The 20930-nt window shown below is 43.2% G+C and overlaps 1 protein-coding gene across 3 annotated transcripts in view; it reads left to right on the top strand.

The window, feature by feature from the left end:
- The window catches only part of efr3a (EFR3 homolog A (S. cerevisiae)), a 99739-nt gene that overhangs the window by 19294 nt on the left and 59515 nt on the right, over positions 1-20930 (top strand). For all 3 annotated transcript variants that reach the window (XM_071492296.1, XM_071492298.1, XM_071492295.1), the window contains 2 exons: positions 17562-17638; positions 19391-19518. In XM_071492296.1, the coding sequence (XP_071348397.1) occupies positions 17562-17638; positions 19391-19518 (205 nt within the window). The remainder of the gene's footprint in view (positions 1-17561; positions 17639-19390; positions 19519-20930) is intronic.

Genomic DNA, 20930 nt, shown 5'->3' with positions numbered 1-20930 from the left:
TTATACGTCATATAACCTAAGGAACCAATCCTGTCAACTTATGGGGACGGGGGTGGGGCTAAATACACCTGAAACCTTGTCGGCACAGAGAGCCAAAGTTAGCATTAACACAACCACTAACAGTGTCAGCCACTGCCAGTTACAAGCTAACAAACAACATAAACAAATAAAAAATGCTAACTACGCTAATGGTTCTGATCCGTCTGCTAGTCTCTGATTCTGGTCTCAACAGACTCCTCATCTCAGTCTGGGTCTGACTGAGGCTCAGACATGTGGCTGATGTTTCCTCCTCCCTGGAGACCTGGAGCCAGCAGGTGGTGGGCGGGGCCAAGGCTTGATCCAGGTTTCTCAATCAGGAAGTCAGAGTAGATGAGCTTCCAATCGTAGTTTCTTTTTTTTTCACTTTATGTGTAAAAAAAACTATGTTAAAAAGAATATTGATCACAACAGAGGATTTTTACAGAGTTTAAAACATGTCTGGAGGAACTTTATTTTTTTATGTTGCCGGTTCACTTGTCCAGAGTTGTTGTAGGAGCAGCTCTGGCTCATAGTCACATGGCTGTGTTGAACAGATGTGTTTTTTCAGCACAAGTAAACTCAAGTGGTGTTGCGTAAACAGCGCCATATGCCTGTGAACGCTGTAGATCCCTTCCTGCGGTGGCATTTGGCAGTCTGCTGGCTGCCTCGTTGAGACATGGAGGCTGTCTGTCAAAAGAGGAAGCAGCAGGAAATAACCCACTCAGATTTCTAAAATTGAGCCCAGAGAGCTGCTTTTCTGCTTTTGTGCCCTTGAACAAAGCATCTAGCTCCTAGTTTGTTGAGTGGAGATGCTCTTGTTAGTTGTTTCGGTGGAGAGTTTCAGTTTGACACAGTTTCAGTTTTTTCCTGAGAAATTTATACAATTCTGTCCATAAATCCAACCAAAATATCTGTTAAACCCCTTGAAGATGTTTCTGAAATCCTCAATGGAATAAATAAACAAGACAAATAAAAATGGCCTCACTCAGATGTTTAGCAATTTGATCCAAGGGAGGAATCAACTACTAAAAGGATTAGGATAGAGTTTTTCCTGTGTTTCCCGTAGTCAGCCTCATCTCAGTTTCCCTGCTGTTACAGTAAAGTCCGTCCATCAGATCCAGCTGCTGCTTGTAAGACACATTTTTTTGGTTATATTTTCATTCTCAGGTTTAGGATGCAGAACTTGGATCCGTAGAGACGAAGGATCCAGAAAACCTCTTTTTTCACGGAGATTGTTCTCCTTTTGCTTTGACAGACGTATCCCTCAGCACTGTGGGGGAAAGGAAAGCGGGGTTTTGATCCCGCTTCCTTTTTTTGGGGAGGTTTTGATGATTACGGTGTTGTGTGGCGCTGTCGTCACCCAGCCTGAGCTCCCATCGTGAGCTGACAGGAGATTGAAGGCTTGGCAGATAGAAAATGGAAGACGTCTTTTGATGCCTTTTTACAGTCATCAATGAAGCAGGAGGGTCATCCCTGATGACTTTGATGGTCCTAAACTACTCAGGTGTGAATAAATACCTTCATTTTGAAATGCTGCTGAGACAGTGGCACTGGTCTCACTGTATCACCACCTCAGAGGTTTGTAGATCAGAGAAACGATGACTTCAAAGGTTATGTAACAGTAAGTGTTGATCCAAGCACTTTTACTCTTATCATTCATGTATTGCTTTGTTTAAGTGGAATATAAATCCAGACAGAGACTCATCAGACTAATCAGTGACTCAGAACCCTATTGGAGCAGCAATGACAACAGTTGATAGTTGCAATCCTCACCTTAAGCAGACAAATTTGCCTTTTCAAACAAAGCTAAATGGACGATGCAGCTATAACCAGGTGTGAATCATGAAGCAAGATGGCTTAGATCTCAGTAGTGTCATGAAATATACTTATTGCAAGACTTGCAGGGGGCGTAAGTGTTAAAGCTGGAGCAGCTGTTTCTTTCTTTGCCTGTAGCAGTCGTCAGTGACATTTACAGATGATAATAGTTGCTGCATTTCTTTTACTTTCCTGTAGGTGGCGCAGGTTTGAAGTGGTGTGATAATGACTCACCAGCTCCAACCTGTGGATCATCTGCAGCCTGCTACATGTAAATGAGTCAGATTGTGGGTTACAGTCAGTTCTGGCACATCCAGAAAGTATTGGCTCTCAAAGCTGATTTTACAGTTCTGTCCTGACACTGACACATATGTGAGGCTGTCGTCTTATCAGCGTCACTCAGGTCTGGTTTCTTCTGGAGGATGAGTTCAGTGACTGAGAGGTTCCTGAGAATCCCCCTCAGCTTCCACTGCAGAACCTCAGCCCCGTGATCTCATCACAGCCAGCGGACCACAGTCTGTCTGCCCCTGATATGAGAGGAGCTGCCATCAACTTAGGCTACACACACACACACAGTGGCTTCACTGTGTGTGTGTGTGTGTGTGTGTGTGTGTGTGTGTGTGTGTGTGTGTGTGTGAAGTCTATTTTACTGGGCTTTTATTGTGTTGATGTGATATGCCTTCATATTTGTAACCTGCCCCGTTGTGAAAAGAGGCCGTCACACTGTTGATATATGACACTATGTACTTTATACCTGAAACACACAAACGCACAAGTTCAAACACACACCAGGAGAAATATATTTCACATGTGATATTACACTTGGAATTGTAACTGTCATTGTTACATGCAACATGTGAATGTTGTGTGTCTCTCTCCTGAGAGAGAGAGTCTGGACTTAAATGGGGTCAACAAAAACGACATCCTTCCACAAACTGATGTCAGGTTTCAGTAGGATGAGGACCATATACACAGCCTCCCTGATGTCACCCACAGGTTTCTTAGCTGCAGAGACTAAAACTGTTTTTGGACCAGGCTGTAAACATGTTTTATTTCTGCCTTACTGTAGTGGTCATTAGAGGAACTGCTGGTTTTGGCTTCATTTTTCAGCCTCGGTTGGTGTATGATGAGGGCCTGTTTTAAAGTCAGGCAGCAGGTGACACTTCAATGTTTGTGGATGAGGTTTGATTGTGCGCTCTGGCATTGTATGTAAAGTATTGTGTTCCCTTTCACAAACATACTCACATGCATCTGAACTCTTAACATCTACATCTGCATGTGTTCACAACATGTCGTATGAGCAGGTTCACTTCAACACACAGCAGTTGTACACACACACACAGTCAGGTGTAGTTGTGCAGCAGGAAGATTTTCCTGAGAGCATTTGTGTTCATCCACGGCTGACTAGTGAATCACGTACAACGTGCAGTGCCGTTGTAATGCCGCCGCCGCCGCCACCAGCTAGGACCTCGAATATGAATATTGAGTCATCCACAGTGTGGAAATGTCACAGAAAAGTCATTACAGTGTGTCACTCATACATTTCTGCCGTGTGTTTCATGCTTCACTTACGTGAGTGTGTGTGTCTGCCTGCAATTGTGTATCTGTGTGCACGCCTGCAGAGATGTGACACAGTGCACTGGTGTGATCCTTTCAAATCCAGTTTATGTTGCTCATGTTTGCACATATTTTAAAGATCAAAAATCACATTTTAAATATCAGCGTGCATAATATTTAGCAAAAACTGCAAAACAGAGAAAAAGAAACAGTTAAAGGTCCTATGGTGGATGGTGGGTCCAGGTGGGCGGGGCTTCAGTTGTGGCTGAGAGTGGTGACTGCTTTGTTGTGACATCACAAAGTTCCAGAAGTCCTGACGGCTGGTTTTAAGGCTCAGTCTCTGAATACAGGCTGTGTGCATTTCTCTGTGGACTGAGGCTTTGATACTTTCACAGTATTAATATAGAACCTAGACCTGCTTTATAATCACAAACACATGGACATCTGCCTTTAGACTGTGTGGACCATCATGGTCATTTTTGAAACAAATGTTGTGTCCTAAAAAAAACCCAACTTAAAACAAACATTAGATAAAACTGATTAAAATGATTGAGGGGGGAAAAAAAACAAAAAATTAACCCAGAATAAATTAAAGAGAAACAGAAAAAACAGAAAAACTAATTAAATTGAAACAGAACAAATGGAAACAAAACCAAAGAAAAGTACTAAATAAATAAAACTTTAAAATTATAATAATGAAATAACACTATACACAAAACAAAAATTCATTGTTTACAAAATGGTAAATTGTAAAAAAAAAAAAGTAAATGATAAGAAAGAAGAAAACATGTAACAACCAGAGCAAAACAGTAAGACAGTTTTAAAAAAAAACAAAACAAAAAAACAACACATTTCTCAAATAAAACAATTTATTCATAAAGCATTTAAATGTTTGAAAGTAGAAAGCAGCAGCCTGGGTTTCTAAAGGTAGTTTATTTTGAGGAGCAGTGAATCAGCTGAAGTTTCCCACTTCAACATTTAGTACTGAAAAGAGAGTCTCCACCAGTCTCCACCCTCCCCCACACTCTGATGTTTCCTGGTGCTTTGTGGTGGAGCAGTGCTGGAAAATGACGTCTGGTTTGTAGAACAGCGATTTTAATTAGCAGAGGTCGAGAATCAAACGGCTGATAATCAGTTATTGTGTCTGGAGTATCAGTGTCCCGTCAGATGTAATAACTGGATCTGTGGATCTGTGCTGCTCTTCATGCTCCAATTATCTTTCCGTCAGAGCTGGGAAGCTTTCTCATCATGTCGGTGTCGCCGAGTCTCCGCAACACTGATAACACAACAACCAGGCTGAGTGATGCTGTACACGGCCGCCTGAACAGCACATGGCCCACACAGCTGTGGCGCCCCCTGTTGGAGCACATTCACCCCACTACCACCTCTTTACTAAGGGGTGAGGTTAAACATACTTTCATTCAAGTGCTGTAGCTTAGAGGTTCTCATTCACCTGGAGGCTGTAGTTGGTGTTCACCATCAGATGCTGTTAGCTCAGATAAAATCACTGATAACATTTTTCTTTTTCCTTATTTTCCTTTATGATACAGTAAAAATCCTCCTCTTCAGCGCTTCATCATTACTTTTACTTTTAGTAATTGAGTACATTTTACTGCTAATGCTTATTTATACTTTCCTAGATGCTCAGTGGAAACATTTCCTTGTTTTGTGTATTTTCTTGCCTTTGAATGTGTACATCTGTTTTGGCTTAATGCATGTGGCATGTTGTGCACACCTTTGTCTTATTAATTTGGTTTAAGTTAATTTATTAAACTCGTTTGGTCCTTCTTTGAGCTTAAACATCCATTTCAACATAACTAATGCGTTTAAAGACTCGGTTCATCATTTAATATCAAAATGCTGTGGTTGGCCTGTTCCCTATCACGGCCTGAAAATGTGACTTTAAAGTCAATGAGAAAAGATCAGTTGATTCCATTAAATTTATTAATGATCTTTCACAGCGACCACCCTAAAATCTTCAGAAATGAGGTTTTGGTTCAGACTTTGCCACTGGAGAAGGGTTCGGCCTCCTCAGGCCTTAAGTCTTGAAATAAAAGGGAACATGACTCTTCAGCTGAACTGCTCACATAGACAACCTGTTATGAAGCTATAAGGGATCTTAAGCCAAAACCTGTTGGGAGCCTGTTGATAAGGCACCAAAAAAGAATCAGTAGTTTTGATTGTAAAGTGATCCAAATGACTGCTTCACCTATATATTTATATGTAGAGCTTCTGTCAGTACAGTATATCCGTTTTGCCATTTTGCTCAGAGTGGAAGGATGAACTGAGATACATTGAAAGTGATCTAAAGCCTTAAACGGCGGACGGTTGCTGAGCTCTCAGAGGATATATGAGGAGAGATCTTCAGCTAAATCCTCTCTTTCCATCTCCCGCTGTCGATAAAAGGCTTAGACAAGAAATTGTGGCTGGGCACCTCCCTCCCCCTGGACGCCCACCAGCTTCAGTTCTATCAGTTCCCCTTTTTTTTAAAAACCACCCCTGAGATCGAGGCTGGTTGGGGGCTGAGAGTGAGACCCTCTTGAAACTGACTTCAGAAAATGCTAGTGTCAATAAATGAGGAAGTATTGTTTTTATAGCTGTTGGATGAGGCGTTGTCTGCAGATGCAGGGTTTGGTTTTGGACATCGGAGTGGTGATCGATGTCATTGTCTTCGGCCTCCTCAGAAATTCATCGTCCGGAGGCGGAGGGGAGGATGGAGGCTGGATGGAGGTGGGAGAGCAGACTTTATATTGGGCTCATTTGTCACCTTGTAGCCTAACCAGTCTCCTTTCTCACCATCTACATCTTCCCCTCCATCCATCTATCCTTTCCTGCTTCCTGTCCTCCCCCTTCTAACTCTGTGTGGGTCCTTCTCTCCCTCTTGTCTCCTCCTTCTCATTATTTCTCTTAACCTTATTTCTTTTCCTCTTGCTTTATTTTCCCTTTTTCCTTTCTTCTGTCACTTTCTTCCCTCCTTCGTGACTTCCTGTGCCTTATCTATTCCATCCCTCCTTCCACCTACTCTCCACTCTTCTTTTCTCTTGACTCCACCCCCTTTCTGTCTTTTTCTCCAACTCCCACTCCTCTTCTCTTTCATCTTTCCTCTTCCGCTTCTATTTCCTACTCTGCTTTAATGCCTAATATCCTTCCTTTCTTCTTAGGGTTTCTCTCCTCTCCTCCTCGTCCTCACTTCCGCCTCCCTTCTGTAGTTGATTTCTCCCTCGCGGTGGCTGTAATTCGCTCAGAGATGGATGGGCCAACGCTGCAATCATCCCCCTCCCCGCTGCTTTTGATGGATCTCCCGGCTTGGCCGTTGGAGTCATTCTTTCAGCCGCTCGGCGTTGGCTACCCCTTGGTGGCAGACTGATGAAACAGCCAGCTGGAGAGAGGGGAGCTTCTGTTTTAATGTGTTTCTAAAGGCCCAAATGTCACTGGATGTACTCCCGGGGTCCCCATTTATAAGCTAGACCTCACTGGAAAAAAGTAGAACCCCTGCTGGCCTCCAAAGCAGCATGAATCCCGAGGGGCACAGACTCAACAAGTTGCTGGAAACTTTAAAATTTTGGTCCCTGGTGTCGTCATCTCGCAGTTCCTGTAGGTGTTCCGGAAATGCATCTCTTGGTTTTGCCATGTCCTGATGGTGTTGTGTTGGGTTTAGATCTGCGGGTCTTGCAGGTCATTCAAGTATCGATAATGATGAATTTGAGTTGAATTTGTAGTCTCAATTCTTTACCTAGCTGAAATCATACGCTGGTGTGTGAACCATAATTTGTGGAATCACAGTGTAATAAGTAAGTCCTGAAAGACTTGTCTTCTCAAAGTGTCTGTAGCTTTCAGTTCACTTGTTTCCATGATAATGAAAATCATCTTCACGCTGTCAGAGGATCTGCAGGGAGGCAAAGGTGTAACATTCCCACCCAGAAAGTAATTCTCAGAACAACTGGAATCCAGTTTGAGAACTTCTATACAGCAATTGTGCATGTCCTCTTTTTGATTTAGTGTCTAGTGTGTAAAATGCTCTTTGCCATTGATTTTACTGGCACCTCCACATCCACATATCACAACGAATCAGGAAGTAGTTTCAATGGTCTCCCGAAGCAAAAACCCTGAGAAGCACTTTCCTTTTGTTAAAAAAAGCAATACTCTACAACTCTTTGTCGAGCTGTCACCTTTGTTGGGCAGTAACACACTAAAATGCACAAAGAAATAGAAGTTTTTCAATATTCTGTTAATCTGAGAGTGTCCGTGAACTCTTTCCCTTGAGCCCAAACCTGAAACCTTCAACTAAATGTCATTATTTTCTATTCTTCCTTCCTCACTGTGTGAACTTAACAGGAGTTCACATAATTCCTGCAAGAACATTAGTCTCTTTAGTAAGTAATTCTTCTTTGAGCAGTTATTTCAGTGCACTGTGGTCTCTGTGGTGGTCCTGAATGAACACAGTGGTTGAAGGAAACAACCCTTTCATCTGTTCGCGGTGACCAAATTTTGGACATGCGTCACCGTGTCATACCTTCCCACCTGAGCGTTTCCAGAGAGCTTGAATTTCTCATGACACCCTCCAACCTCCTCTTCCTCCTCCACCGCCCGCATTCCCCTCCTCCGTCTAGGAAATGTGAAACCAGGGATTTCATCTGATTCAGTTTCCATTTCCTCCCTTTGTCTACCCTGCATGAATATTTAAATGAGAAACACTGAGCTTCCACCGCCCCTGCAACAAATCCACTATCTACAGTTGGATCATAATTCAATTTGAACATAACACATTTATCACAAGGCACAGAGTGTTTTCTGGTTGCTGGTTAAATGTTTATACGGCAGTGCCACAGGGAAGGTGAATGTGCTCAAGACGACAATATCTGATGCCCTCTAATCCGTCTGAAATCGCTCTACCGTATGAATAACGGGAAACGTCAATGAATAACCTTTGTCTGAGGCTCAAAGTGGAGCAGATATTATAGTAAGAGACGTGACAAAACCTATTGCAGTCCTAATATATGTTATATATGCGCCAGCACAAAAGTAAAGTCAACCAGAGAGAATAGTCTTGTGTGCGAGATGAGAATCAGATATATCTGTCAACTTAAGATTCAGTTGTGATGTTCCATGATTCCCCAGGCTGGATAAAACTAAGTGCAATATACTGTAGATAATTAAGGTGAATTCTTGAGGTTCAGTCCCAGGTGGTGAATGAGAAATTGTTAAATCTAGATTTTATCTCAGTGTCTCATGGAAGTGTGTTCCAGCTCTGATAAATAGCAATGTCTGACCTGAAAGAGATGAAAGAGAAAAAGTGATTGAAAAAGACTAAATGTTCTATTTGTAAATTCCTTTCTGATGTTCCACCAGCAGGACAGCGTTGTGGGAGCATTGCAGCAAATGGTTAATTTGGAGGAAAAAAGCAGCAAATTGCAGACCGTTCTTTAAAGGATGACATGCACACAGCAGTCTTCTGTGTCCAAGTTTCACGCTTTGCAAGTCCAGCATTCAAAATGACCTTTTGAGTTTCCATCAGAGTTGATTATTCAAATAAATGATCAGTGCTGCTTTTTTCTTTGTCAGCAGCAGAACTAATGTTCTAAATCTAAAAAAGAGTTTTCAAACAGGACCAAGAAATGGGTCCAGAGGGATAAGTCCATTAGAACTAGACCAACTAGAAGGTCACTCAAAGAGCGCAGACCAACACCAAGGCCAGTGTCAAACTACGTACACCGGGCTTCAGAGCAGAAAATTCAAATTCATAGTAAATGATCCAGACCTGCCCCAAAATTGAATGAGTTGGTCACTGGCCCATCCCCCATCCCTCCACCGAGTTCAGTGCAAATCAGTTCACTACTTTTTGTGTAATTTCACTGACAAACAGACAGACACTCGGTGAAGGTGGTAGGTATACGAACAAATACCACCACTGTGGCTGAGGGCTGTGTTGTCTTCATGATGGGTAGATGGTGCCAGGATGTCAGGTGACTCCAAACATGCCTCTGTGTTGGAACATACTGATGCCCCCCATGCTCTAGAATATTCTTTATCGAACACACAACATGTACACACAACACATGGATGTGTAGTTTAAAGGGAACACTTCTTCCCGAGTGTCCTTGGCCCCGACTGTTGTTGATCACCTGAATAACAGGCAGCTGCTTAATGCCTCAAGTGTAAATGTAAAGCAGCCTGACCCCTGACCTGGCCTGTGTGAATTGGATTAGATGATTGGATGGAAGCAGAGAGAAGGAGATTTTTGATTCACCTTCAAACAGGGTGAATAAATGTTAGTGTTTGGCTCAGTGTGCGACTAACTGAACCAAACGCTAACTGAATTTGTTACAAGCTTATTTGAATGCAGTCGAAGTACAGTCTGAAAAACGTATAGTAAAGCTTCCAGTCTTTTTTCTTTCCAACTGTGATCAGCTTCAGCAGTGTGTGGCTGCACGCTCACTGCACCTTCTGTTGATGAGCAGAAGACATAAAAGAGACCTTGAGGAGTTTTTGTCTTGTGTTTCCTTGCTGAGAAATCTCACATCTGATCAGACGGTCCTGCTGAACCCGGCCAGAATTCCAGGCCACAGAGAACAAAAACAGTTTTTTAAGCAGTATAAATTTAGATATCCGTCTGGCTGGGGCCGGAGCAGAGCGACGGGGAGGCTGTAAATTTTATGGGTCATCATCTGTTTTTGTGCATGCAGCCCTTCAAGGTTCAAAAGCAGGACGTGGTAATGCAAGTCAATGAGCCCACCAGCCATTCAGGGCCATGATTTTCAAAGCAAGCAAACACTTTGGCCAGTTGCAAAACGCATAAATAACAGTGTTCTTTTGTGTGTGTGTTTAACAGATATTCATGTATGAATGTGTTAATATAACAAACAGGCACAGACTCACAGCCGTGGATCAGTCTGTTTGTGAGCCATCACTTTGATAGTTTAAAGTGGTGAAGTTAAACTTTCTCGTGTAACTCTGGAGTCATCATTCTTCCTTCTTTCCTGCTCCACTGTGGCTCCAACAGCAGCAGAGGCCATTTTGGAGATAGATGTAAAAAGTGGGATCATTTTTTTTTTTTTAAATCTGAAATTGATCTTTCTCTAGCCAGAGTCCTGTGTCTTCATATTGGCCTTCAGTGCCTCTGTCCACATCTTCAGTCCCTCAGAGACATCACCGTGTCTCGTCTGAACACGCCGTCTGCTCCCCATCACTCTCCTTCAGTCACATTTCTATCTTGTGACTTCCCCGCCTCGACTTTACTCACCACTGTCTCTCATCTCCAAGGACGGCGTCGCATCTGCCAAAAGGGTCACCCCCCGCGGGGGCGTTAACAATCCGCACTCGTCTCCGACCCCCTTGAAAACTTGAGCTGGGCACTGCGTGCGAGAATGATGTTGTCAGGCCACAGATTGACAGTGTGGCGTGAGAACGCCGTTATGACTTTCATCTGCTCGTCAAAGGCCAGGGAATTAATCAGGGGGCTGAGGGCGCTCTTTAATCTTGTAGATTAGGCTCCTCACAGACGGTTTAGGTGCAGATTAAAGCACACAGCGCTATTGGAGGTGAGATTTACTGTGGGGTGGTGTGTGTGTGTGTCTGTGTTTGTGTGGGGGAAAGATGGAAGTATTTGTGGAGAAGTAAAATATAACCATCAACTATCAGCATCTACACTGACCTCATGTAACCTCTCTTCATGTATAGATACAGCATTTTCTGCTTTTATTAAGTGAGTAAAGTAATAATTATCATCTCTTACTAAATAACTGGATGTTGTCTGTAGGCTTGAGGGGACTGGTGGAGCGGTGTGTACGACAATGAAACTATTAAAACATGTCCATCAGGAAGCAGAACAGATGACCTTGAACCAGGGTCACAGTAACTGTCACACTGAAGCACCTGTGTTGGGAGTGAAAAGGTCAAAAGTCAGCTTCATTGTGACATCATACCAGCTGTGTCCCAGTTCAGGGGCCACATCCTTTGTAGACCACGAAAGCCGAACTGAACTGAGGCGCTCTGGTCTACAGCATGACGTTTGCTTTGTATCACCAGTTTGCCTTCTCTTACCTTTACAGCGCGAACCGCAGCTCCTGTCACCTAGCAACCTTGACCTTGAACCTTGAACTTGTGTTCACAAATACTTTTGGTTTTAAGGCCCTTTATTTTAGCTGTTTCACCGTTGAACTGAGAAACCAACCCTACCCAATATTTTCATTACTGGCATGGAATGAGTCTTGGGATAGATTGGGCCGTAAAGGATCCTCCCATTGGAGCCTTTGTTGCCCAGGAATAGAAGGCAGCATTTCTTGACCCCATCTGAAGGAGCCTTTGAAATGGAAAAGCTAAGTCGCACTGTTGTGACAGTTGGTTTTCAAATGCAGCCTCTGAAGGCTGTGGTGCCAATATTTTCTGCACCTTGACTGGTTGGAACACAAAAGGTGTTTCCCACCTTTAATGGCAGCACAAGCACCGACCGTGCAGAGGTTACATGCACATGAGGAATAGATTTACTGGGAGAAATCAGATTAGTGTAGAAAATCCATTTTGGGTTTATTAGTTATGTTATGTTGTTTCTGTTGACATTTCAGTGAGAAGACGAGCTGTGTAATGCAGAGATAAACAAGTTGTGCTTTACAAACAAATCTGAATTTCACAAATAACCTGCTCTTTACCTTGAAAACATGTTTATGTTCATATTAATCATTTCACATGTGAGAGAGGAAACCAGTTTTCTTGTTTGTGACATTTAAGATTCTGCAGGGAGCGACATGAACATGCAGCCATGAACACTGAACATGCCATGGCCAGGAACAGTTTCTATCACTTATGTTTACGTTCCTTTGAACACATTCTCCAAGATTATTGAAAGTGTGAAGCCGCAGAAACCTCGAGCCTCCTCTGGTTCCAGGTTTTGTCCTCATCTCTGTGCTGGATCACATTTTCCTCTGAACACAGAGGCCGGTAACCCGAGCCCCTGCAGACAGGCCCACATTAGACCCAGCGGCGTCTCGTCTTCTCTGTCAGAATGAGGGGTAATCCCAGGCGCTGACAGACACGTAGCCCGAGCGGATGTCCCATTGGCTGAGCTTGGAGTCTGTCAAAGAGGTGATGTTTCTAAAGAACCTGTGGCAGGAGGAATCCGTGGAGAGGTGAAGCTGCAACGTTGTTGCTGAGTCTTTGATGGTCTTACCTGGTGAGGTGTAGTGGATTTATAGACTTCTTCATCAGCCCGACTCACTTGAGACGGATTTATTCCTGCAAAAGAAGACTTTGTTAAGTTCCAACAAACCAGTTGTTCCTTTGTGACTCCATGTCTGACCGGTGACGCCGTGTGACCTGTGAAGACCACAGTCTGGATAAAATTGTTAGTTACTCCAGTCATGCCGTCTTTCTGCGTCTACCTGAGACGGGGGATCCTGAGGAGGTACAGGCAGGTGCCTCGAACTGAGGCTGATGGAGCCTTCAGCTACAGCCGAGCCTCAAACAGACGAGGCCTGCTGAGCTCTGGTAGGTCAGAAGCCCCCCCTCCGTCCGGTCACATTCTCACTGTTTATTTTAGGCCTTTTTTGGGGGGGAGATTTTAGTGATGAGTAAGCAAGACAGGTTTATTTATATAGCACCTTTGAAACAATGGCAATTCACAGCAAAAACATTTAAAATGAATTGAAGTGTAATAAAATCAAAAAAACTAAACAAAACGATGCTACGTTTTCAGGGAAGTTACAGATCATTGTTTTTAGGTTGTCTAACTGTGAACACAATATCTCAGTAACGTGAGGAAACTTCTTTAAATGCGGCACAAACATTCACTTCCACTCAAGGAAGAACTGATTAGATTTTAGTGGTCAAAGGTTACTGTGTCCTCACAAAACACTTTTTAGCCATAGCTCCAGACTTCACACTTATGACAAAATTTCACACAAACAGATAATGTTTTCTATGATTGTGGATAAACAGGGATGTGATCTGACACTGGTCTGAGTGGTAGAGGGAGACAACCACGAGGTGGTAATTCTACTTTATTCTGCTTCTGTATTTAATAAAGATTTGCAGCATTTGTTGTTAGATCTCTAGGTTTTTACGTTGCGATTTGATCATTGTTGACCATGAAGAAAACTGTTTACTGGTGAAATACTCATGAAGTTTCCTCTCCAAGAACTTCATGTAATATGTCTCGAATCCTTCAGAGTCAGCACATGCACAGTCCTGCTGTTGGCCAATAGTACAATAATTACTGTGCTTTTACAGTAATGGAATACATGAATATAAACTCTCCAGTTGTACATCAACTATACATTTTAGGTTCAGTTTGCACCACACAACCTTGGCTCCCTCCTTCAATTTTGTGGTGGACATGTTGGTTTCTCAGTAGTTTTCCACTTGGTCTATTTATTCAGTGTTTGGTGTGTTTCATGGTCATCCAGGTCTCCTCTGTGGGAATCAATAAACAGTAAAGATTATGTTAGCACTAAACTCAGGTGCCGGTCGGGGCAGAGCAGCAGTCTGCTCCCAACATGCATCTCAGATGAAAACAGATGTTAACAAACCTCTTTAAATCCTGAAGATAGATTTGTGTATGTAAATTTAAACTGTATGTCTGAGGAAATTGTTCAGGTCTGTGAATCTCCTGCTTTGGAAAATATTTCCAATGAAATCTCAGCACGTGCAGGAGCAGGTGTTTGCGTGATCGTCTGCATTTGTATTAATTTTTCTCTGCCTTTGTGTTACGTCGCAGCAGGATGATGGATTTGATCCTCTGTAATGGCCTCTTCTCAGCCAGCTGAGTTTGTTGTGTTGGGGTGTAATTTATCAGTCCGTGTGACCACCACAATCTCTCGATCGGAGGGCCTCTCTGTGCTGTGATTATGCAGCCGTCTCTGCAGATCTATAGCTGGACGCTCAAATTGATGCATCGCCTCTACTACAGTATTGAAGCCATGATGCTCTTAGCCAGAATGGCTTTTAATGTAATTTGGAGCTGCTGTCATTCATTTTCTGCCACTGGTGCCTCAACACAAACAAAGGAACTGACTGTGTCTGAATGCAGTCAACTCGGGAGCGTAGGAGATGCTTCACACTTTTAGCCAAAATGATCACAAATATTGTAACAGGAAACCTGTGGGTGACATCACAAAGACCATGTGCATCTTTATTTATGGTCTGTGGTAGAAGTTACTGCTTTGGAAACACACACAACACTTATTAGTAGATATATTTTTCATTGGACTTTGGTGAGGGTGGAGGGGAGCGGGAGTCGGACAGGCGGATCGAGGCGGCGTCAGCAGTGATCCGGACGCTAAACCGGTCTGTCATGGTAAAGAGAGAGCTGAGCCAAAAGGCAAAGCTCTCAATGTACTGGTCCATCTACGTTCCCACCCTCACCTATGGCCACGAGCTCTGGATAGTGACCGAAAGAATGAGCCACCCTCCGGAGCTCAGTCATTCGGGAGAGGCTCAGAGTGGAAGCGCTGCTCCTCTGCATCGAAAGGAGCCAGTAGAGGTGGTTCAGGCACCTTGTCAGGATGCCCCCGGACACCTCCCAGGGGAGGTTTTCTGGGCATGCCCCACTGGGAGGAGACACGCCGGAGAGATTATATCCCTCGACTGGCCTGGGAACGCCTTGGTATTCCCCCAGAAGAGCTGGGGAGAGGGAGGTCTGGGGAGAGGGAGGTCTGGGCATCTCTGCTGAGGCTGCTACCCCCGCGACCCAGCAGAAAATGGAAAATGGATGGATGTATATTTTTCATTGGATTTGCTCCGCAGAAAAAAAAAAACCAGGATATCACCAGACTTATCCTGTAACTGTCTTATATCTGGAAACAAATCTGTGATCATTTAGTCACCAGATGGTTTCGAACATTTATCTTGGTGCCATGTGGAAGCAGAGTTCACCTCCGGGCAGTAAGCGGTGTTATATCATAATTGCACACATATGCACCTTCAGTGAGACACTTAAACCAAACTCCTATTAAGGCTGATTCATTTTCACCCTGAGTGGCTGTGGAGGAGCGAATCAGAGGCAGAGTAATGAGGATGGAAATAGAAAGCTGTCATTTCACCTCCCTTTCCCGGCCCAGTCCTCGGGCTGATCCATCTGCCGTCCCTGAACGCCCCGCGCAGGAGGAGCCGCGGCTTCCCAGGTGTTTTCACTTCATCTTCAGCGTCTACACACACACACATGCTGCGACTCTGCCTGAGCCCAGCGTGTGTGTGTGTGTGTTTACATTCATGCATCATCACCCTCTCAAGTGTGAAGGTTGTGAGTTGTAAATAAGAAGGTCAGGTTTCAATAATTCTGCTGTGATTTGGTCTTAAATCAGATATTTTCAACCAAGTGACTTTTTTTTTTTTTTTTTTTACTTGTTCAGAAGGTTTTACTTTACATTTATTTAAAGATAGAATAATTTTGGAGCAAAGCAATTAGCAACAAACTGGGAAAGTTCTTTCCAACATAAACTCATTGCTTCACCAGATTTTCCATATTTTGTTGCCAGAATCTTCTACCACCCACTGTCGGACAAAATAATTGTAGGATGGTGGCATTTTTAGCAAACGTGCATCAGTGTTGGCACAAGATGAAGATGAAAAATCGAAGTGTGGATGGGCGTTCGACATGTGTGACATCGACATGGTTCCAACAAAATGTCCAGGGACGAAGCTCCTGTAGCTCAAACCAGCCAACAAACTAGACCATGTGATATGATGGATATAAGAGAATAACAGCACATGATGAGCTGAAAACAAACTCTATTAAAGACCTGATAAACTGTGATGTTCTGTATTTTCTTTTTGGAAGCTAATTCAAAGCCTTCAGAGGACATTTCAGCTCAGTTCCTCTGGTGAGTGGAGGTAACAGATGTTAGCATCACAGCCGTGTCCTGAAGGGCTAAGCCTGGTTTCAGTGGCTCCACGTCACTGACTCTGTGTCCTCGTCATCCACCTGTAAAGTGACACCATGTCGTCAGGTGAGGTCACATTTCAGTCACTTCCAGTGAACGTTCCTCTTCCGTCTTCACATTCAGAGCTGAATTCTATTAGACCTGGGGCGGTCAGCCCCCCCCCGTCCCCCGTGGTAATTGCAGAATCTATAATGAACGCTTTAAAGCCGTGGCTCTGGAAAGGTTGCCTTGGTGACAAGCCGCTGATACAAGCCTTAGTGAGGTTGATTAATCCCCAGACTCCTGGGGGCTGCCGTCAAACTCTGCTGCGCGTCAGCCGAGAAATAAACTCCGGAGGTGTTTAGGTGACCTAACTTTGCCTGAGAGGTTTTAACTTAAGGTGAAGGGTGCACTGGGAGCTGTGTAAACTGTGAACAGGGGCTCTTGGGAAATAAAGTCCCTCACCTCACTAAAGTTCATTACTCAGTCTGAGCAGGTAAAGGTGACTCTTCCAGATAATGATGATAAATGTTAACGAAGGATCTGTGGATGTGTAAGGGAAGCTTACTCAGCATGTTTTAATACAAAAAAGGTCCCGTATTGTATAAAGGAAGAGTCATCTTAATATTGTTCAGGTTCATTACTGACCTTTTTTTTCATTGTTGACATCTAAGATACATTTGTGTGTAAATATCACGGCACCAGTTCTGGTTGTGTGTGATTCTTGTGAGACGATGGGGTGAAGTTTGGTCTCTGATGCTAAATGGCTCTCCTCATTGATCGTCCGTCAGAGGAGCTGAATGCTGCTGTGACCTTTCAGTTGTGGTCTGCTGCTCCTCCAGACACAGAAACGCTGACATTTCACCAAAGACACTGCTCTGACGGTCACGCTCATTGATCAGGAAGGAACATTCAGATAATCTGTGCACACATGGGGAAGTTTGAGTTTCACTGGTGGTAAATGTACATTATGTCCTTGGGCCAAGCAAAGACATGAAAGATGCATTTTACCACAAAAAAAAAAACCCCAACTAAAATAGAAGTATTTCTGAAGACAGAAATGGGCAGAAAGATCTTAATTAAATGTATCAAAAGGTCTGTGACCTTCAAACCCTTTCTCTGCCACCACATGAAAACATAACTACAGTTATTAACTGCTGCCTGAACTGTACCTGAACGGTTCAGAGCACAATTTTCTTGTCTCTAGGCTTCATGCATCTTTTTTATCTGTTGTGAATTTCCTCCTGGGGGATTGCAGAAATTGCAGGAAGTCAGGAGGGTAACCTCTGCTGATGGTCACATCTGTGCTGTTTGTTGCAGGAGTGTGTGGCTGCTGCGGGCCGCTGAGGCCGAGGTACAAACGCCTGGTGGACAACATCTTCCCTGAGGACCCCAAAGTAAGTGACTGGAAGCTTTACAAATGCTCAGATAGATGAAAGATATTTTAGTAAGACATGGGGACAGTAAGGCATTTTTATCTGATTATAGCATCTTTCAAATAAGGTGTCATCCAAATTAAAATTCTTTACATAAGGGGAAATAATATATAAATTTGAAATGCACCCTATCAACCACCAAGTTTTTTTAACATATGCATCCACTATTAAATAGAAGGCCCACTAGAGTCCCCTGGAGGCTGCAGGGATCACTAATGCCCCAGCATGAGAGTCATACAACAAAGACACTGATGATTCTTAAGACTTTGCCAGTAGCATGGCTTCAATCTGCCACGGAGCATGGCTTTAGAGAAGAGGTCATTGTGTCATTAAAATCTAACAGGTTCACCCACTGTCTTCTTCGTTGGGCTCTGCTGGGGTGAAATCCCAAACAAGAAAAAAAAAGGTCTATCCCAGTGAATCTAAGTGACAGTCTGGGGCTTTAGCAGGGAATTAACAGTGTTTGGTGCCCAGTTGTTATCACAGTGTTGAAATTACTGCAGAGACCCGGTGACACCTCTACCACCAGAGAGCCCCCCCCCCCCCCCCAAACAACCCAGAAAATAATTGGAGCCACATGAACGCTTCACATTTTGATAAAACAGGTTATTAAAAATGTGACATGTCTTTGATAACTGGGCCACAGCAAGTTATTATCACCCGTTTGATTCCTTGACCCCTGTTAATTAAAACACTAAACGGGGTTCGTCCCGTACACGACAGCGACTTTGTTCTGTTTCCCCGTCTCAGCCTCACGTCTTCTCCAAGGCACTTCGGTGTAAGCAGACGTGTGCGGCGGTAAATCGAAACACTCGACTGGTCGAGACCTTGTCAAGTTAATTATCACTTGCTGAGAGCCTGAGGAGCTGAAAACACTCAGGGGACAGACGTATTGAATTAACTCTCTCCTCTTTACGTATGACACCTGGCAGCAATATGTTTCTGTCTGTTGACTGATCTGTTGTACAGAATGATGCTGAAGTTCAGTCTGAGTCCATAAGTTTCTAAAAAAAAACTCCACTTCCTTTTTTCATAATGAGAAACAGTAAATGAATTCGCCGTGATTGGTGTTTTATTTTTCCATTTCCTGAAGTCTGACTTGTGTTTTGAATGAATTTCTAATTATGTGCAGTTTCTGTCCCTGATATTTCTGAGCAGTGATCTGTGGTGTTTCATTGAGCCGTGTCATCAAAGCAGAAGAGCCAAATCAAACACATTCACAGGCCATTTGCTGCTTCTGTTAGTTTTAATGTCACCTTTGGGACTGAGCAGAGTTTAGGAAACGGAGTCAGAATTTAATGAACTTGACTTAATGCTGGAACTTTGACAACTTGAAAAACTCATTCTGGAGGAACATTCATTAAAGTTGAAACTGATTTAAAATATTCATTGTTATTTGCATCTTTATTTAACATTTTAAAGGTCCAACATTGTATAAAGGTAGATGTCCATGTGTTTGTGATTATAAAGCAGGTCTAGGTTCTATATTAATACTGTGAAAGGATCAAAGCTTCAACACTTCAAATAAAACACAGCAGAAGTGTAAAATATAGGACCTTTAAGTTTTATGTTCCCCAACTGTGGAACAAAAGCTTGAAATCAGATGCTGTTGTTGCCCAAACCTGATGCCATCATCTCAGGTTTTGAGAATGTTGACAGAATATTTTAACTGTTGCTGAATGTTGACGAACTCTTCTTATATTTGATCTCCAGGATGGCCTCAGTAAGTCCGACATGGAGAAGCTGACCTTCTACGCTGTGTCAGCTCCAGAGAAGCTGGACAGGATTGGAGCTTACCTGGCTGAGAGGCTGAGCAGAGATGTTGTGCGACATCGCTATGGGTGAGTGACCTTTGACCACGACTTTACTTTTGTTGTTACTCACAGAATAATTATTATCTCTGAGGAAAAGAAGGACTTTACCCAAATCTTGTTAATCAGAATCTGCTCTTTTAACATGTCTGTTTAGATGTCAACTCCGAGTAATAATCACCAAACTGAGGCATTTTCTGCAGTTGCTCAGGGTTACAGAACAAACAGGAACTTCCAGCAGCTAATTCTGCATGATCTCTAGTGCAGCATATTCACGCAAGGCAATGTGGGAACTGTAGTGTCTGTACTTTTTTTTAAACATCACACATCACTGATGCTTCTTTTTCAATTCACACACAGATGTTTTTTTGTTTTTTTGAAAAACTCAGGACACAGAGGAGAAAAAGAACTTTACTTTTCTCACAAGACAGTGTCCTAGAATAAGTATTGCATCACCAAATCCAAACTGCAAAATACCCAGGAGGGAGTGGGTTGGCCTTCAGTCAGTGGGTCGATGGTTCTGCCCCCGGCTCTTTCTGTCACAGGCAAACCAAACAACTCTAACAGGCTTTGGACAAAGTTGCCTGAAGAATGAATATAATGCATTCAAGACATCAGAGTGGGTTGTGTGATATTTAAAGATTAAAAACCCCCTCCAATGAAAATAACATTCGTGTTCATGTGATGTTTTTGTCAACACCATGACTGAGTGTTTCCACCTTGAAATGCAGTGAACCAATGACAGTCTCATAAAAACGTCAGGGATTCAAAGGTCATAGAACCTGAGGAACCAATCATGTCAACTTGTGGGGACGGGGGTGGGGCTAAATAAACCTGAAACCTTGTCAGTACAGAGAGCCAGAGTTTGCATTAGCACTAGCACTGTGTCAGCCACTGCCAGCTACAAGCTAACAAACAACATAAACAAATAAAAGATGCTAACTACGCTAACCGTTTAGATTTTTCAATGAGGAAGATTCTGATTTAGATTTGTTTTCACTTTTTATGTTAAACAAAATATTTATCATAACAGAGGATTTTTACAGAGTTTAAAACATGTCCGCAGAGGAACTTTAAAATAATTTTGTGCTTTTTGCTCCTAAAAATGAATCAGAATGAGTGGGAGATAAAAATGTCCCTCGTGTTTCTAAAACTGGCAGCACCAAATCAATACAGTGATTATAATGTCAGAAACGATGTTTAATTGGCTGTGATTTTTATTCCCAGAAGCTGACGGTCAAAGAACAAATCTCTCTCTCTCGCTCTCTCTCTCGCTCTCTCTCTCTCCTCCATCTGTGGTCATCCATGTTTCGTTACCAGACCGTTTGACTTCATCTGACAGCCGCTGTCTGTCCAACAAAGTGACGTGTCCACCTGCGTGGGTTTGTTAGGTCACTCAAGCCCCAAGGCTGCGTTAGATTTGGCCAAGCTTTCGCCTTGCA

Source organism: Trachinotus anak, unplaced genomic scaffold (genome assembly GCF_046630095.1).
Source record: "Trachinotus anak isolate AG129_WGS33_773 ecotype Australia unplaced genomic scaffold, CSIRO_AGI_Tana_v1 ptg000012l, whole genome shotgun sequence".
In the NCBI taxonomy this organism is placed as follows: domain Eukaryota; kingdom Metazoa; phylum Chordata; class Actinopteri; order Carangiformes; family Carangidae; genus Trachinotus; species Trachinotus anak.
The sequence above is the reverse complement of the archived record's forward strand: the minus strand, read 5'-3'. Positions and strand labels throughout refer to the sequence as shown.